Raw genomic sequence first — 17,006 nt, 5'->3', positions numbered from 1 at the left:
ATCATATATATCCGTAAGTGGTTTGTGTATATCATCGTCGCAGGTAAAATGCCAACCAGAACGAACAACTTACTTTGCTATCAACCCCATCTTCTTTGTCTTTATGGTAAAATACAACTTAATCCTAACTTCTGCTGCAAGTAATCTAGTGGTTAAGGCGTGTGTACATTAACTCTCAAAAAGTCATTCTAGAAGTCAAACACCTTTACTTAGCCTTCATAAAATGTTAGGTAGTGATTTGTTAATCGTTCAAAAGGTAGCCGCTCTTTGTAATTTTAAAAGTTAAACACCTTTTTTTAACTTTCAAAAAGTTAGGTAGTGATTTGTTAATTGCTCAAAAGCTAGCGGTTCCTTGTAATTTTTTATTTTCCTTGTGAAGTCTTTGGCCAATCCAAGTCGTTAGAGTTATAGGGTTGTAACTAAAAGCTAGTGATGGTAACATCTTTTATACTCCATTAACAAACTCATATCCCCCAATTAAAGGATTCCTGTTAACTTCTTGAATTTGATGATCCAAACTTCTCAAACGAACCGAATGGATTTGGAATGTTTGAAACAGAAGAAATGAAGTAAGAAAATAACAGATGAGACCGATAAAAGTATGGAAAAATGTAGTAATCGGTTCCATGGAGATCGGGAGCACGTTGAACCGAGATAGGAAAGGCAGCATCGCAGAAAATGTGAAGTTGGTTTTAGGATTTGTTCATTTTCCGATTCAATAACCCAAAAAAGTCGGATTTTCACGAGATGGTGCAGCTTTTCGCTTTGATTTTCGCGTGGTAACGTTAAATACGAAAGATGGTTTGCAGGGAGGGGCACGGACTCGCAAGAATGGTGGCCGTGGGAGTCTCTCTCAGTTGACCGCCTGTCGATCGATCCTCGAAAGTCCCTCCAATGCGCAGGTACCAAACGGAAGTAAAAGCAACCTACTCTCTTCGTCTTGCTAGTTCACCCATCAGTAGAAGGAGCAGCAGCAGCAGCAGTAGAAGAGGAGAAGGCAACCAGATTCACAAGCGGTGATCCTTTCTCTCTCTTTCTCTTTTTTTCATTTTTTTCTCTCCCTTTTCTTGGAGGTCGTTCGCTTGTTTATTATATTTTCTTAAAACCACAAGTACTTCACGGCTAAATTTATGCGCTTTGATTCAACTTCTCCTCCCCAAAAATTCTTGAGTTTCTGTACATGGGTATGTCTTATATCTGTTTGTATTGTCCGACCGGATCCATAAGCTGTTGTTGGACTTTCTCCCTTCTGGGTTTTGTGTTATGCGTTAATTCTCATACCAATCTCTCTCTCTCTCTCTCTCTACATGATTGTATCCTAACTTACTGGTGCTGTTTGTGGTTTCTGCCCAACGAGTTGCATGCGTGTTTAAGTTTCTCTTTTATTGAAAATTTGCAGGGAAGATGTTTCTTAGATGTGTTCTAAGGAGGTTGCTATCGAAGCCAAGATTTAGCGCACAGGTTGCAAATGGGTATACGAATTACTTAGTGGCTGGTGCTAATGCCACGTGTCTAGTTAAAAACTATGGTGGCATATATCCACGGACTCCTTGCGGAAAGGTAAGTGTCTTAGTTGCTCGTTGATTTGCATGGACGATCGTTTTGATGTTCATAACGCAGTGTGGCGCTTAAGGCACTAAATTTGGAATTACTGGAGGTCGCCGGGCAACCTGGGCCGATCAGAGTACACGGACACCTTGGGAGCTGTTTGGGCACAGTAACATAGTGTCACTGTGCCGTGCATATAAAAAGTAGGGCAGATTCATGAAGCACTTTTAAAAAAGTCCAATGAATCTAAGTAACTTTTGGGTTAGACGAATGGGACAGTACCATAATGTTACTGTTCCCAAACGGCCCGCCCCACCAGTTCAGGGGCCCAAGTCTCTGGGCGCCTCACCCAGGTGACAACCTCATCTCATTCGGAATTTGCATGCATTTAAATGTTAAGTTTAGTAGTTACTATTTAGTAGTTAGTACTGGTTCCAGGTGATTTTGCAAGTGATGTTTGTTTTTCCAGCTTGTTGTCAAATTTATGTATATGGGGAAGACTGAAACTTGACTTGGTAAACAAGAAGCTGCGCAAGGAACTAGTGTTCAATCTCTTGTGCAGCTAGCAAAAGTTTGTCCTTACGATTTGATGTTAGAATGCCAGGTTAAGGTTTAACTAGCTGCACTTTGAAGGGAAAAACAAAATTGAATCAATAAAAGTGACTCACGTTTGACAGCTTGCCATGTAAAAAAAACTTGAGCAAGGGTCTCACATTCCTATTTTTGACTGAGCATGCAAGCGGATGACCTCTACTACCAGACATAGGATTTGACTCCCAGTGCAGTGGAAAACCGGGTTTCACCTTAACCCAGTTAAGGATGTTAACAAAACGCCCACCAGCCTCTGTTCTGTAGTTAAAACTGAGTTTTTGTGTCAAACTGGGTTCCTGACTCTATCAGGGGCATCATCCAAATGACCTTTAAGATGCTTTATTTATCCGAATTTAGCATATCTGTGTTGTTACAACGTACAAATATTATATATCCTTTTGTTCAGTCTGCCTCTGTGATTGGCCAATGTAAACAAGTAATGTGTTTCTTGTTGTTACTATGGACCAGTAGGTCTTGGGTTGCAGAGAATCTTATCATTGGGGTTCACATGCCTTTCATGATGTAAGGTATCAAGTTCATCAAGACGGCAGTTCCTTGGCTGAGGTTTGCCACTTGCTTTTTGCCTCTAAATTTGCTCGTCGATATTGTTTTTTTCTCCTGATGCCATATAATTTAAAGTGCTTTAACCATTATGTCACCGGTAAGTTTGGGCAGATAAATGGGCACCTTCTATCTTGGGTTAGCATATCTCATGATAGAGATCATATAGACTCTAGAAACAGGCTTGGCAATGGAAGCATAAGCCAGTTCTCTTAGATTACCAAACTTGTAGCAAGTGAGAGATATTACTAGGCCTTTGAATGCTTGAATGTTTGTACATACAACCACATGTGAGATGTGTGGTTTATCCTTCTTGGCATCCAATGTAGGGACTTGGAGTTCAAGTTCTTACTGTTGCCAAAATTCATGAACTTTAGTTCCTTTTGTTACCTGAGCTGGACTACTGACCAAATTAGGCAATTATGAACATCTGAAGTTGGTTTGTTTAGCTCATTTACTAGTGATCATCACCTATGTCAAACTTGTTTGTCTCAGAGTGTTTCTTTTTCTTTTTAGTTTTAGAAACAAGTGATTTTTCGAAGAATAACTGAGTTTACATAAAAAGAAAAGACAACACAAACAAAATAAAAAATAAAGCAAAGGAATTTATCAACAACATCACCAAACATGCTTTTGTTTCGTAGTTATCTTGAAAATGTCGGAATGTTTCTCTCTCTAAAGATTATCGTTTAAGAATGTATTTGTTGTAGGAACCACTTGCATTCATTTTTTACATTAATAATGGTTACTAATTCATTTATCAGGAGGAATTGGATCCTTTCTCCCTCGTTGCTGATGAATTATCACTCGTTGCAGATAGATTGCGTGCCATGGTAGTTGCGGAGGTATGATTATTTTTTCTTCATGTTAGCTTTGTTTGCCCATAAATGATGTTCCCTAGAAGGAATTGCTTGAAGGAATTGTTCTTGAATTATAATATGTAGTTTATATCACCAACGAAGGTCGTGTTATTTATTGAAGATTTCTTGAATATTGGGCTAGTATCTAATGATATTTGATTCTTTCTGTTATCCATCTCTCAGGACTGGATCTTTTTTTGTTTCATCTTATACTGAATTGACTAGTGGATTGAGGCTTTTAATGCAATTTTGTTTCTGACATTATTGGGATTCTAATGTGACATACTATACTTGTGTAGCCGATATGGTAGTAGTATATCTTGCTTTTCATTATCATATGATAGCTGCAAGAGGCCAAGAGTAGTTATGATTACGATTCTGTCATTCTATCTTTTTTGAGGACCATGTTACTGGAATGATCTAAAACTATCCTGAGACTTTCAAAGTTTTTTTTTTCTTTTCGTTTTGTTTTTCTGAAGTCATGTAAAGATTATGATTCTGACTTTTAAAATGGAATATTTCAATTATCTGGCCATAGTTTCGTAAGTTGGGCTTGTTATTGTTTCTAAACCTTAAATTGATATAAATCTACAAACTGCAGGTTCCTAAGCTGGCATCTGCTGCAGAATATTTCTTTAAAATAGGGGTGGAGGGGAAGAGGTTTCGGCCGACGGTATGTGCTGATCATGCGTTGGTTTTATGTAGTTTGTTGACTTAGTCAACTTTTTACAGTCATGAAGTCATGATTATTTGTTCATATACTAATCTTTACCATGAAGTTTGTACTTGAATCACCTCAATGATGTTGTTCATTAAGATTTTAGTTCATGTGCCCACAAGAAGAATTCTTACAACACATGAAATTGCTTTTCCATATGAACTATGTGATTCTAGTGGTAACTTGTATCCTTAAAAGTCAAGTGCATCTTTTTCACGTTTTGCAGTTATGTTGTGGATGGATATTCTTGAGCTTGGCTTTGTTATATCTGCAGGTTTTGTTGTTAATGGCATCATCACTGTCTCTTCATGTACCTAAAAATGTCGCAGGTGCTGCATTTGATAGTTTGTCAAAGGAACTACGTACACGGCAGCAGTGTATTGCAGAGATCACTGAAATGATCCATGTTTGTGCTTATATTTTTACTTTATTTTTAGGTCATCTAAATGATCATTAAAAATATTACATCTAAGAGTAAGAGAATCAACCTCCACATGCTTATAGGTGGCAAGTCTTCTTCATGATGATGTTTTGGATGACGCAGAGACGAGGCGTGGTATAGGTTCACTGAATTTTGTAATGGGAAATAAGGTACTTTAACATTTCTCATAATGATAATTAGTTTTTTTGACTTGTTTGCATGTAGTTTCTATTATATGGCAACAACTGTTAAAGCAAATATTTGTTAGTCATTGAGTATCATTTGAAATCACCATGACATTATTCAGTGATGTTCAGAGCCTCAGTAGTACACTCTCTTCAATAAACTGTTTGCCAGAGTTTCTTTGAAGTGAAAGGTCTAGTATAGGCATCAAGACAATCCAGGTGGTGATGGGTTCTCATATGATTTGCCACAATTATGCCCTATATTTTGTGATTCATGCATCATTATTTGCTTAGGTTTTGGGCAAATACAGAAAACAGAATTTGAGGATGTAATAATATAGGTCATAAACCCACTCTAGTCAATGCAAATTTTTGTATGGACTTGTGGACTCAGCCATCTAGATATCTTATGCTAACATTTATCGTGACAGTCCATTTGTGGGACTTATGTAGTTATGCGTACCTTGTTCTTTTTTTTTTTTTTTGCTTCTATAACAGTCAGGTTGGCTCTCCTTTTAAATCTTATTGATCTTGTCTTATGTGTATATGATCTTTATTAGTTGCACAATCCGATTATTCATTTGAAAGCATGGTAAAAAGTTAAAAAAAAAAAAGAAACGAAGAAACTGCAAATAAACTAAACTATGGAGAACCTAATTGTTTTTTGCCTGACTTCGATTATGTGGTTAGATTGTTTTAGAGAAAATGTGCAAATCAACCTATTCAAGTGGATATGTTTTAAAGAAATAACCATGCCTTGCTTATCGTGATGCTTGAAATTTGGTTCTCAACTTTTCAGAGTTTATAATCTTAAAAATGCCTGTATGGGGTTTCATGTGTTTGCTTGGATGTCCAATGAATACACTGTCTTATTTGGAACGTCTTTGGAGGGCTTTGATAACTGTGAAAAAAAATTCAAGTTGCACTGGAGCCGTGAAATTCTTTGAGAAAAAGGTGCACTCCAAGGGGTTCTTTTAAGTTTTTAACGACCATACGACTGAACAATGATACCTTCATTTTTTTTCTCTTTGGTGTTATTGGACACCCCTTTTTTCTGTGGTTTTATTGGACTCCCCTTTAGGGCTCACTCTTAGTTTATGGAACTCATTGGTAGTTTTATTTGTATAGATATCTTGCTCTGCACTGATATAGGGTTTATTCTGTATGGACTTGTTCTTTTATGATTGGATCTTACTGATGATGTAAGTTTTTTTAGTAGTACAATAGCTGGTGTATTTTCAGGTTCAGCATGATACATAGGCTCCTTATTTTCTTCTTCACTACAATTGGATCTAGGCTTTTATGCAACCATTTATGTTGACCAACATGTCAGATTTTACTAATGAAACTGGTTCTATGAGATGCAGATATCAGTGCTAGCTGGAGATTTTTTGCTTTCAAGGGCTTGTGTTGCCCTTGCATCTTTGAAAAATACAGAGGTACATATATTTAGTCTTTATTTTACTCATTCTAGGTGGTCTACTTCTTGTTAAACGCATGATATACCATAGGGCACACAATTGTCCAATGTTCCGTTATATTAGCAATATTTTTATCCTCCCCAATCATATTGGAGATTCTTCATGTAAAAATTCAGTTGTGGATGATAATCAGAGAAGCCAAAATTAGACTGAAATTTTCAAATTCAATTTGGATATAAGTTTTAAGATTTCAAATACTGACTTATCTGGATTTTATTAAGATTTTTTTGAAGTTTTCCAATGCTTTTAATTTTGACAGAAAGTACTGTTTATAATAGAAATAAAGAAAAACTACTTACTTCAGAAAGCATTCAAAAAGAAGTCTCATAAGGAGTTATATGGGAAAGGTCTCCTGGATTCAGAATACAAGATATTCTTGGATATGTAGAAGAAGTGGTTGAAACCATCACCTGTAGTAGGTGGGGATGATATCTTCACAAATTGTTGAATCCCCCTCGCCAATCATTAGATACATCCTTGATGTTGATTCCTTTCTGGGGTTGAAGGTGGAAAATGATATTCCTGTTCCTCCTTTGCATATTCTTCCAAAGTAAGGAGGCTTCTAGCACCTCATGTTAGTCCTGGTTTAAACACAATGATGTTATTTTTATGCAAGTTTTAGGAACGGAAAGGGCACTTTTTCTTCTCTTTGTCCAACATACACACAATTTCTTCACAACTAAGTTGGGCGAGAATTTGTATGTTGATTGTTGAATGATTTGAAAACGTGGGAGCCTTGCTTTTTCAAAGTTTGTTTGATGTCTTTCAAGGAACCCAAAAAGTTATTCTTTTTCCCCTTCCATTTAACAGTTTTTGCTACTTGGGTTTATTATGCCGTGAAAATATATTTTGTAATGAAGATAGGAGAAGACCATGTTGCGTTAATGGACTTGCCTGCTTCACATTTCTAATTTTCCCTTGAATATATTTTTGTATGTGTCCTTTGACCTCATATACGTGCCTTTCAGATTGGCCAAAACTTAACCTCTACTGGATAATAGAGTGCTAAATTTTCAAAGTCTCATGGATATTTTTTCTTACAATGTGTTCATCTAGGTGGATGTTTTTCTGCTAATTTATAACAAAACCAGACATTGTAGAGGTCTCACCTATTGTGACCACACACTGCAGGTTGTATCATTACTTGCTACTGTTGTCGAGCATCTTGTGACTGGTGAAACAATGCAGATGACAACTACTTTAGACGAACGTTGTAGGTATGCTGGCTGCCATATTCTTGTGTTGTTATTGTGAGATATTTTTCTTAAAAAACCTTGGCTGATTGTGTATGAAAGTCATGATCTTGTGAATGCTTCTGTTATTTTTGATGATTTTGGAACGATAAAGCTGTAGGGTAGAGCCCAAGATATCAAACTCATGTCCCATGGATCAAGAAAGACTATTCAATTTCAGTTGTGAAATTAATGCTATTGTGAAATGCTAATCATTATGTTAACCCCGTAAAAATGATATTTTGTGCAAGTTTAAGTATTAGATTGTTTTGCTCAAATACATGCAACAATAATTTGGGTTGTTTTTAATGATGTGTATTTTGATTTTTGTCACAAATTATTTGTTGCATAATCTGTCCTGACAACAAGGGTATGCATTTTGTTAATTTGTTCTACTCGTTATCTTTTAAATTTACTCTACATGGTTGAAGTGTATATTTTCATTCTTTTATCCTTGTAACTTTAATATGACCTTTGACTATCTGCTTGGGGAAGTAACTTGAGCCTTTCCTTTGTCTGCAACCATCATTCGTCTTCCTTTCAAAAAAAAAAAAAGATTTAAATTGCTTGTTTAAGGTTGTAAGAGATCCATAATTTTTAAGGTTGGTAGCTTACTGTTCTTTCACATTGGTGTAGCATGGATTATTATCTGCAGAAGACATACTATAAGACGGCATCACTGATTTCTAATAGCTGCAAAGCGATTGCTTTGCTTGCTGGGCAAACGGCAGAAGTTTCCATGCTTGCTTATGAATATGGTCGAAATCTGGTATGTTCCTGACATCTCATTGCTAGGACAACCTAGATAATGTTGTCTTATCTATCTTCACATTGAGCGTCTAACAATGAGGATTCATGAGGAAGAGAATAAGACTCTAAAGCAAGACTACGAGAATGGTTAGAAGTCAGGATAAAGTTTTCCTATGCACAAACATATAGGGTATTTGTCAACTTTATGCATGAGGATGTGTGATCTCTTCTATAATGCTATGCATAGTATCTGAAATATAAATAAATGTTAAGAATCAATTCAACTTCTTAAAAAACAGCAATTTTAAATTAACCTAGCATGACCAGTTTCGTGAATTAATAACACATGAGTTGGAAAAGACTCATCAACAAACTGAAAAACTTTTGGATACATACCATTCTAAGCCAGTGCTGATTCAGCTGTGCTTGATTGGGTTTTCAGAAATGCTAATTTGATGTTTCTATTATGTAGCATCATCCAATTTAGATTGTGCATTAGAAGTCGGAACAAACTTTCTGCTCTGATTTCTTAATGGCTGTTCAATCTACCTTTTCCCATTTTATCCAATATAAATAATTTTAAGACCGCATAGATCTTTTGCAGGAAGTTGTTTTAGTTGTCACCATATGAGTGCCTCAATGTACACCATGTCCAGTAATAAAGTACAAAAATGTTAGTTTAGTAAATTTTTACTTGCATTCTTCCTTTTCTGTTCAGTATAAATTTGATAATTCTTTTTTAATAATTTTGGTTTTTCAGGGATTAGCATTTCAGTTTATTGATGATGTTCTTGACTTCACTGGCACATCTTCTTCCCTTGGGAAGGGTTCTCTGTCTGACATTCGCCATGTTAGTTGTTTCTCTTTCTGTTCTCTTTATTGTTAGATTCTCATATTTTAGTGATGAAGTAAAAGGTGGCTGATATTTTGTCTAGTGTATCAACTTTATATTTCATAAGCACGTAATTGGTATTGGTAGTAACTACTAAGTTTATGCATAACTTGTACTAATGTCCAAACGGATGCATAACTTGTGTTCACATTCAGATTGATACAATTCATTGTTAGATTCCCATATTTTCTACTCAGAGTAAAATGTGGTCAATGCTTCGACCAGAGCACTGACTATATATTTCAGGTGCATATAGTTGATATCGATACTCAATTTATGCATAAGTCTGTTAAATTCAAGTTTGTGCATAAATTTATTGATATTCGATCTTGTATTCCAAAAAATTTTCTTTACTGATGACCATTTACCTGTTTCTGAGTGGCAAAAACCTTCCTCTAGGTCCTGCATAACTTATTCCTAAAAGCATATGGCATGATGTCAAAAAAGTTGCCGCCTGCCCATACCTGTGTAGGAGCCACTTATTCTATGCTGTTTTTTGAGGGAGAACCCAGATATGATGGCAAACTTTTGTGCCTTTTTGACTGATAGGTGCTAGCCTATGTTCCTGACTATGTACTTGTGTAATTTATTCATGTATCGTTTAATGTTTTTAACAATCTTAATGGAGTATACCAAGATCTGATTTATTGTATATGAATGTTAATGCATGATTAAATGCGAAAAGAAGTTGACCATGGTTAATGCAAACTTTGTGGGGTTCAATATGTGCGAATATCTTTTCTGAATTTTGTGGTCTACAAACCTTTTACTGTTTACAAATCCATTTCATTTCCTTTCATTTGTTGCAGGAATTAGATGTTAACAATTCTCTTCGGTTACTTTTTGGGAAAATGGAATCATAAAATCACCCGTCACCAAAAAAAAAAAAATCCAACTTGAATGCATTTATTTGACTAAAGATGCCATTTTTTGAACTCAATCTTGGTTTTATTTTAAGAATGAATAGATGACTCGTCAGAAGGATGGGTGCTAAATTTAATAAATTAAGTGAGATACACACACAATAAACAACTTGATGATTGTAGTACAGATATATTTGTGTGAAAGCTATGTTCTTATGTGAACCTGGTAAAATATTTATGGCTGCTTTGTAAAACCGCATGTAAAGTTTTAGCAGTAATCAATAGCATACCTGCATTCCAGTATTGCAATGGCACCTAAGTTTTCGTTAATGGTTAATGGACAAAGTAGGACTGTTACCCTTCATCAAGTTTGCCATTTTTTGGGTTTTAAAATACTTTTTTTGTCCTCGAAGCCCCAAAACACAAAGTAGCTATGGCTTCTTTTAAAGAAAAAAATGAGAAATCAGGAGAGCAAAACAGTCAACACTTAGAATAGAAGAATACTTCTATCTTGACTTAATGGGGGACATTGGATTTAACTATTTAAGATAATCTAGGATAAACTGCAGGATTGGCTGGTTGCCTAGGCTGACTTTTCCTATGCAACATACTATTAGAAATGCATAGGCTTACCTAGACATTCAACCGCCTAGACTTTTCTCTTCAACAACTGGATTTTTTAAAAAACGGCTCCCGGCGACTCAAACGGCCGGGGGCTCTTACCTTTTTTTATTTTATTTCTCTCTCATGTTGTTTGAGGGAGACCCTTTTTCCTCTTTCTCTTCTTATGTAATCTTAAATTGTTTCTTCTTCTATTTCTATGGAGATTTTCGTTTCCTTGTTCTTTTTTATGTGATTTTGCATTAAAAAATATATGCTTGTCTATAGTTACAGAATGCAGACTTCAGTTATAGTTCATATATGAACATTTATGTTGTTTTAGGTTTTAACTGCTTTTCATATAATAATAGAATGTTTATGACAAATGATGTTAACATAGAAGCTGTGATTTTGTGAGGATTCATGTTTCTTTTTTCTTTCACTTAAATTAGATTAGTGATTTCAGACGTAGTTTTGGCTTTTAGATTTTAGAAATTAGAATTGAAGATTTAATAGTTGCTGTTTAGGAAATTACAAGAATTTCCATGCTGTATAACATTGCAAAGCAATGATGTTAAATTGTAAATTGGCTTTCTTTATGATAATTAAGTTTAATTGTTTCGTTTTTGGTTGGATTTACTCTTTCAAACTTCCAATATGCTTATTATCATGTCATGGGATGTTTATGTGTTGGTTTTGTCACTAATTTAATTATTTTATGGATAAGTTGACAAATGTACATATTTTTAATGGAGAAATGTTATTTTTTCAACTTAGATTTATTTTATTGGCTTATTCGTTTTGGACCTTAATGCTCCCAGGCCCATCTAGCCCTGCCTTGGCTCTAGGCATAACTCATGATCTAGGCTGCGCTTATTATTTTTCTCAACTTAGATTAGTCATGAGACATTTTTAATTGATTTTTTAATGTGAAAGAAGAGATGGGAGATTAGCCCCCAAGGGGGTTGGTGTAGTGGATGAGGCTTTGTCAGTTTTAAAACAGTCAAAGTTCAAATCTGGTGTTCCCCACTCTTTGCACATGCCTAAGCAGGCATAGGCCTTGGTACAAGGGTATCCACGGGTTATGCTGCCGGATGTTAACCAAGTCTCTGTTCTGGGTGCAGTATCTTCATTTTAGAAATGTAAAAGAGAGACAGGGATCACTTATTCAAGTAACAGTCACCACATTTGACTGATGTGAGTATAGACATGGTTAGGTGGATCAGATCTTATCTTGGAGACACCTTATTCCAAGTACCAAGTGTACCACAAGGGCATGTCTTGTGGCGTGAGAGTTACTTTACCATCATAATTCTTCAGTAAAATGTTATTATTGAACTATCATAAATATTCCATGTAAGTAAAAGTAAGGTAAAAATTCACAAATTTTATGCAAAAATGAAAATAATTGTTACAGTTCAGATGCAGGCATATCATTTTAGAAAATGTTATTAAGAAATCAATTTTAGCATTTTTGTCCAAGATTGAACTTTTGGACAGCAGGCTTGAGTTTTCCATGAGATGCCACATCATGTCATCCCAGTTTCAAACTAAGCTACTATGAAGGCGCTCAGGAACATCACTTCTTTAATGTTTCCTTTAGTTAATGTGCTCCACGGCATACCTTTTTCTACTTGCCATGTTGCTTTCTGATTTTGGATTTTCTTTTGCAATTTTATACATGAAATCAGGGTCACGCATGTAACTTTTTCAAGTAAAATATTCAGGATAAAACTGTCGTAATGTATTTTGTCCAATGAGAACATGAATTCTTTTTCTTAATGCAACCGTTAGCTTCTTGCATATTGAATGCTAGGTAAGTGAGCAGGCTTGATACTCATAGCTATGTCACACGGGTACGGTATGGGTACGGGTACGCGGACACGGCAATTTTCAAAATTTTAGGATACGCGGACATGGCGAATATTATATTTTAAAAAATTAAAAATGATAATAAAATAAAAAAACATTAAATTAATAATTCACTCTTACAATTTCTTAAATTAATAATTCTAGTGACGGTTGGCAACGGCCACCTTACAAGCACTAAGGCAAAATCCCCAAATCCCCAAATCAAACAAAAAAAAAATATCGCACATAGCATTGAAGAATAAGATCAAGATCGACGGATTAATCGTCTAATCCTCAAACGAAAACATCCCCAAATCGGCAAGAAAAACCCAAACGAAAAAAACCCAAATGAAGCATGAAACCCTAACTTCTAATATCGAAAAGAAAAAAAAAAACACTTACCTGTTTGTCGCCGGATGCCACGGGATGTCGCGTCGATTGCCGGAGCTCGTCGCCGAAGCCTGCCATTGCCGAACTCTGCCGTCGCTGTAAGGAGTCGAGGGTAAAGGTCGATTGTCGAGGATAAAGCGTCAAAAGAAATCGAGGGTTAAAACATAAAATCGGGTTATGAAAGTGGTTCGGATCGGGCTTGACCCAGACCCGATCCAAAACGTATCCTGTCGTGTCCAAGTGTCGGGATCCGCGTGTCGGAGTGTCGATGTCGGTACGTGACCCAGATTGCCGTATCCGTGTCACATAGCTCATAGTTGTTAAAAGTTAAACAACTGTAAAAGGAGGTGACTATGTTACCCTGGCCAACTTTGAGTAAGCCCTGGAAATAAGAGTAGGCCTGACCTGGCTGTTATATGGTGCATCTACCATGGTCATGTTCTTGGGCTGGGGTGGTTTATTTAGATGTCAACAATGCATGTCTATCAGTTATCTATGCTGGTATTGTTGAAGTTGAATATCCAAAATTAAAAAACTGTTTGATTTGATTGAATTGCAGGGAATAGTGACTGCTCCAATGTTATTTGCTATGGAAGAGTTCCCTCAGCTACGTGCTGTTGTTGATAGAGGGTTTGAGGATGCCGCAAATGTTGATATCGTAAGTGTCTAACATTTTGTCTTCTTTTCTATCTCCTTAAATAGCATCTACCATATGGCAAGTGTCTATTCAGCCATTTGTATATTTCCATTATCTTCTATATACATGTTATTTTTCTAGACTTTTATTTCTGATTATTTGTACTGAAATTGTATATTTTCAATTAAAGATTATCGAATCCTATCATTCTTATTTATATTTTTTCAGTGTTTTTTATTTGTCTCAGCTTTAAGCTTTACAGGAGATCCTAGAATATCCTAAGAAAAGTCTGTATCTAAGATTAATCCCCTCTCTCTTTCTCTCTCTCTCTCTCTCTGTATATATATATATATATATATATATATATATATGTATATATGTATAATTATATAGTTTTTAGATTGTACAGCTATTTAATAGTGTTAATTGTGTGAACCAATCCTACCCTACTTGATAAGAAGAAACGAAGGCAGTGAAGATTTCTTTTTTGTTAAGGACGTCTCAAATACCTGCATCCACTGTTTAACAGTTGATGGTTGGTTGGCACAGTTGATACTATTTGATACTTTTCACAACCAAGAATCCTAATATATGTATCCAACTATTGAGCAATTCAAACAACAGTTTCAAACTGTCTCATTAAAAGCTGAAAAAATAATTATTCATGATGACTGATGAGAGAGAGTTGTTTGAGTTGTCCCAAACAATAGTTATGATCTAAGTTCTGTACACACACACATTGGCAAATCATAATTTATTCAATCCTACATTTTTGGAAATGTAATATCGTTAGATTTGGAAACTGCAGAGCCAGTCCTACGGGTTCGCACCACACACACACACACACGCACACACATATTGGAAATTATTATTTCCTCGTACTACATTTTTGGGAAATGTAAAATTCAGTTATATGGTTACATTAGGAAACTGCATAGCAAGTGCTACTGGGTTACAGAGTCTCTCTCTCGCTCTCTCTCTCTCTCTCTCACACACACACACACACGCACACGCTGTCCAAGTTTTTTAAGGTACAGTCTTACTTTCAATTGTTCCCTTTGATTTATCCTTTTATCCATGATCATTGCATCCTTCACATCAAATATTTTTCTTTATTGTTCAATTTCGGTTTGGAAAGGATCCATAGGGTATCTCTTGAGGGACATCCATTTTGTGTCGTTTGAAAATATGATTCTCGCAATGGGTTTTGAGGTTTTCATGGAAGAGTATGAAGTAATACAACGGAACTTCAAATCCATATATATGTATGGTTGGATCTTGTTGATTTCATATCATGTTTGCTATGAGGTTCATCCAACTATTACAGGGGTGATCTGGACCCAGTATATGAAAAAGCAGAAGATAGGTCTGATTAAACTGACGATCTGAATCTGTTGCAGGACCTTTCAGCAAAAAACGATCATTTCAGAAGCACTGGCTAATTGTGTTAACTGATCCCATTTCACAAGTTGTGCTAGAGGTGTAAGAAATTATCGATAATTATGGTCACTGTATCTTTTTGGGTGGGATTCTCTCCCTGTTAAAATATCAAACAAGTACAAATGAGTAATAATACAGATATCTAGAGCATATGACAACCAAAACACTGCAAAAAAGGGGAAAAGGTTTTAAAATTATACGGTTGCTGTTTGTTGTGAAAAGGAAACAATGTCAAGAAACAATTTTCACGAAAAAGGTTTTCTTTCAGATGGTTTCCAGTCCCCTGGATGTTTAATCTGAGGATGGAAGCAGGGAAGGGATTGACGTGAGCAACAAAGTTTGCGCCTTCTTAGCTTATTGACTTTAACACCTAGTCTTAATTTAAAACATCTTAATGAAATCCTACCGCCATGCAAATGAATCATGCAATTGCGTCTGATTTTTGTTGGTTAGATATAGCAATCAATGGATGCTTTGTGAATCTTTGCTTTCATGACTGTTCTGTTCTGTGGTTTTTTTGCCTCTTTTGGAAAGACGTTCTTTAGTTGTCCTTCTTTGCTTGCCGAAATAGGTTCTGTTCTTTACTGCAGTTTTATGAAGTACTTGTCGAGATCTCCTAGAACCAATCCTTTTCTTATCATGAACTGATTCTTTTGCTGGCCAAATCTGCAGGCACTCGACTACCTTGGCAAAAGCCAAGGAATACAAAGGACAAGAGAACTAGCAGCCAAGCACGCCAACCTTGCCGCTGCTGCCGTTGAATCATTTCCTGCAACTGATGATGAAAACATGCGGCTGTCTAGACGGGCATTGGTTGACCTCACGCAGCGTGTCATTACTAGGACAAAATAATCCCGAAGGAATGCCATATTTTCCTTCTAAAAATGCTTTTCTTTAGATATCTGTTTTTTCCAGTTCCTAGTTCTTTCAATTTATGTTCTTTAAAAATTTTCTACTTCCCAGCTTCCTTAATTTTTTAAATGTAAGAATAAATGATTTTTTATGGTTTTAAGGAAGCAATTGGCAATTTCCACGAATATGTTCATTGGGTTATATATGTATACGGATCAACGTTGACCAGAGTCTCACAAAAATGCACCTATCATAGATGAAGTATTGGCAAGAAAGAACATTGTGTTATTGGAAAAGACGTTTCCAAAATATATATTTTAAAAACATCATGTTTGTTTGTACATGGTGTAATTATATCCAACTACGTTAACAATAATATTTCTTGAACAAAAATGTGATATTTTTGAAACGTGTTATGCAAACGTGTTCTGAGAACAACATGTTACTCCTAACAAACGCTCTCGTTGGCTTATTCTAGTGGCCAAGCTCCACAAACTCAACTGGTATAAGGGATGTCTACTGGTCAAGACGAATTGAGAAGTATTGATCAGCTTTTTGTTGAATGTGGGTTCGATTTAGATATTTGAAAATATGAAGTATCTTGAGACATTGGTTCTGCATGATAGTGATAGAATCTTTTCAGGTGGTGTTTGATTCATTTGACAGTGTCTGTATGCGCTTGCATTTCCTTGGGTCTTTACCTCGAATAAGACTTGTTTCTAATACCATTTTTTGAGATGAAACATTTGTTCAGTTTTCAGTAGTTGGTTGGCTTAGGGGTGTGTGTGAAGAAACTAGTCCCTAGTCCGATTCTTGTTGGTGTTATACATTTGGCCTCTTTTCTGTTCGATTCAGCCATGAATCAATCTCTCTCTTTCTATCTCTCTTTGCAAGGGCAGGCTGCTTATCTTTGATGAAGAATGTTATGCGCTGTGGATTATCTCTGAAATCTTAGCAACCGAACTTTGCACAATTGGCATCATAAAAGGGACATTCTGTGTCGTGGCCGACTCCTTGTAAAGGATTGTATAGACTCTAAACACAGGTGTCATGAATTGACTCCTTGTAAAGGACTTTAAGACTCTAAACACATGAAAACAGATTCTAAACACAGAAAAACAGTCTGTATGGAAT

General features: G+C 35.9%; 1 protein-coding gene across 5 annotated transcripts; it reads left to right on the top strand.

Moving 5' to 3' along the window:
* The first annotated feature begins 768 nt into the window (after positions 1-768).
* On the top strand, positions 769-16,051 carry LOC116248043 (solanesyl diphosphate synthase 3, chloroplastic/mitochondrial-like). Of its 5 annotated transcripts, none has more exons than XM_031620610.2 (13): positions 769-1,016; positions 1,400-1,560; positions 2,611-2,703; positions 3,465-3,545; positions 4,162-4,233; positions 4,553-4,684; positions 4,783-4,869; positions 6,252-6,323; positions 7,497-7,582; positions 8,234-8,366; positions 9,108-9,197; positions 13,503-13,601; positions 15,693-16,051. In XM_031620610.2, the coding sequence occupies exons 2-13, from the start codon at positions 1,405-1,407 to the stop codon at positions 15,870-15,872; spliced, it is 1,281 nt and encodes a 426-aa protein (XP_031476470.1). In that variant the 5' UTR covers positions 769-1,016; positions 1,400-1,404; the 3' UTR covers positions 15,873-16,051. The 5 variants fall into 5 exon arrangements, with proteins under 5 accessions (XP_031476470.1, XP_031476471.1, XP_031476472.1 ...); XM_031620612.2 differs by lacking the exon at positions 769-1,016 and adding an exon at positions 1,621-1,901 and having other exon boundaries at positions 1,423-1,560; XM_031620613.2 differs by lacking the exon at positions 769-1,016 and adding an exon at positions 1,634-1,901 and having other exon boundaries at positions 1,432-1,560.
* Positions 16,052-17,006: the final 955 nt, after the last annotated feature.

This window comes from Nymphaea colorata, chromosome 2 (genome assembly GCF_008831285.2).
Source record: "Nymphaea colorata isolate Beijing-Zhang1983 chromosome 2, ASM883128v2, whole genome shotgun sequence".
Classification (NCBI taxonomy): domain Eukaryota; kingdom Viridiplantae; phylum Streptophyta; class Magnoliopsida; order Nymphaeales; family Nymphaeaceae; genus Nymphaea; species Nymphaea colorata.
This window is presented reverse-complemented; position numbering and strand designations above follow the sequence as displayed.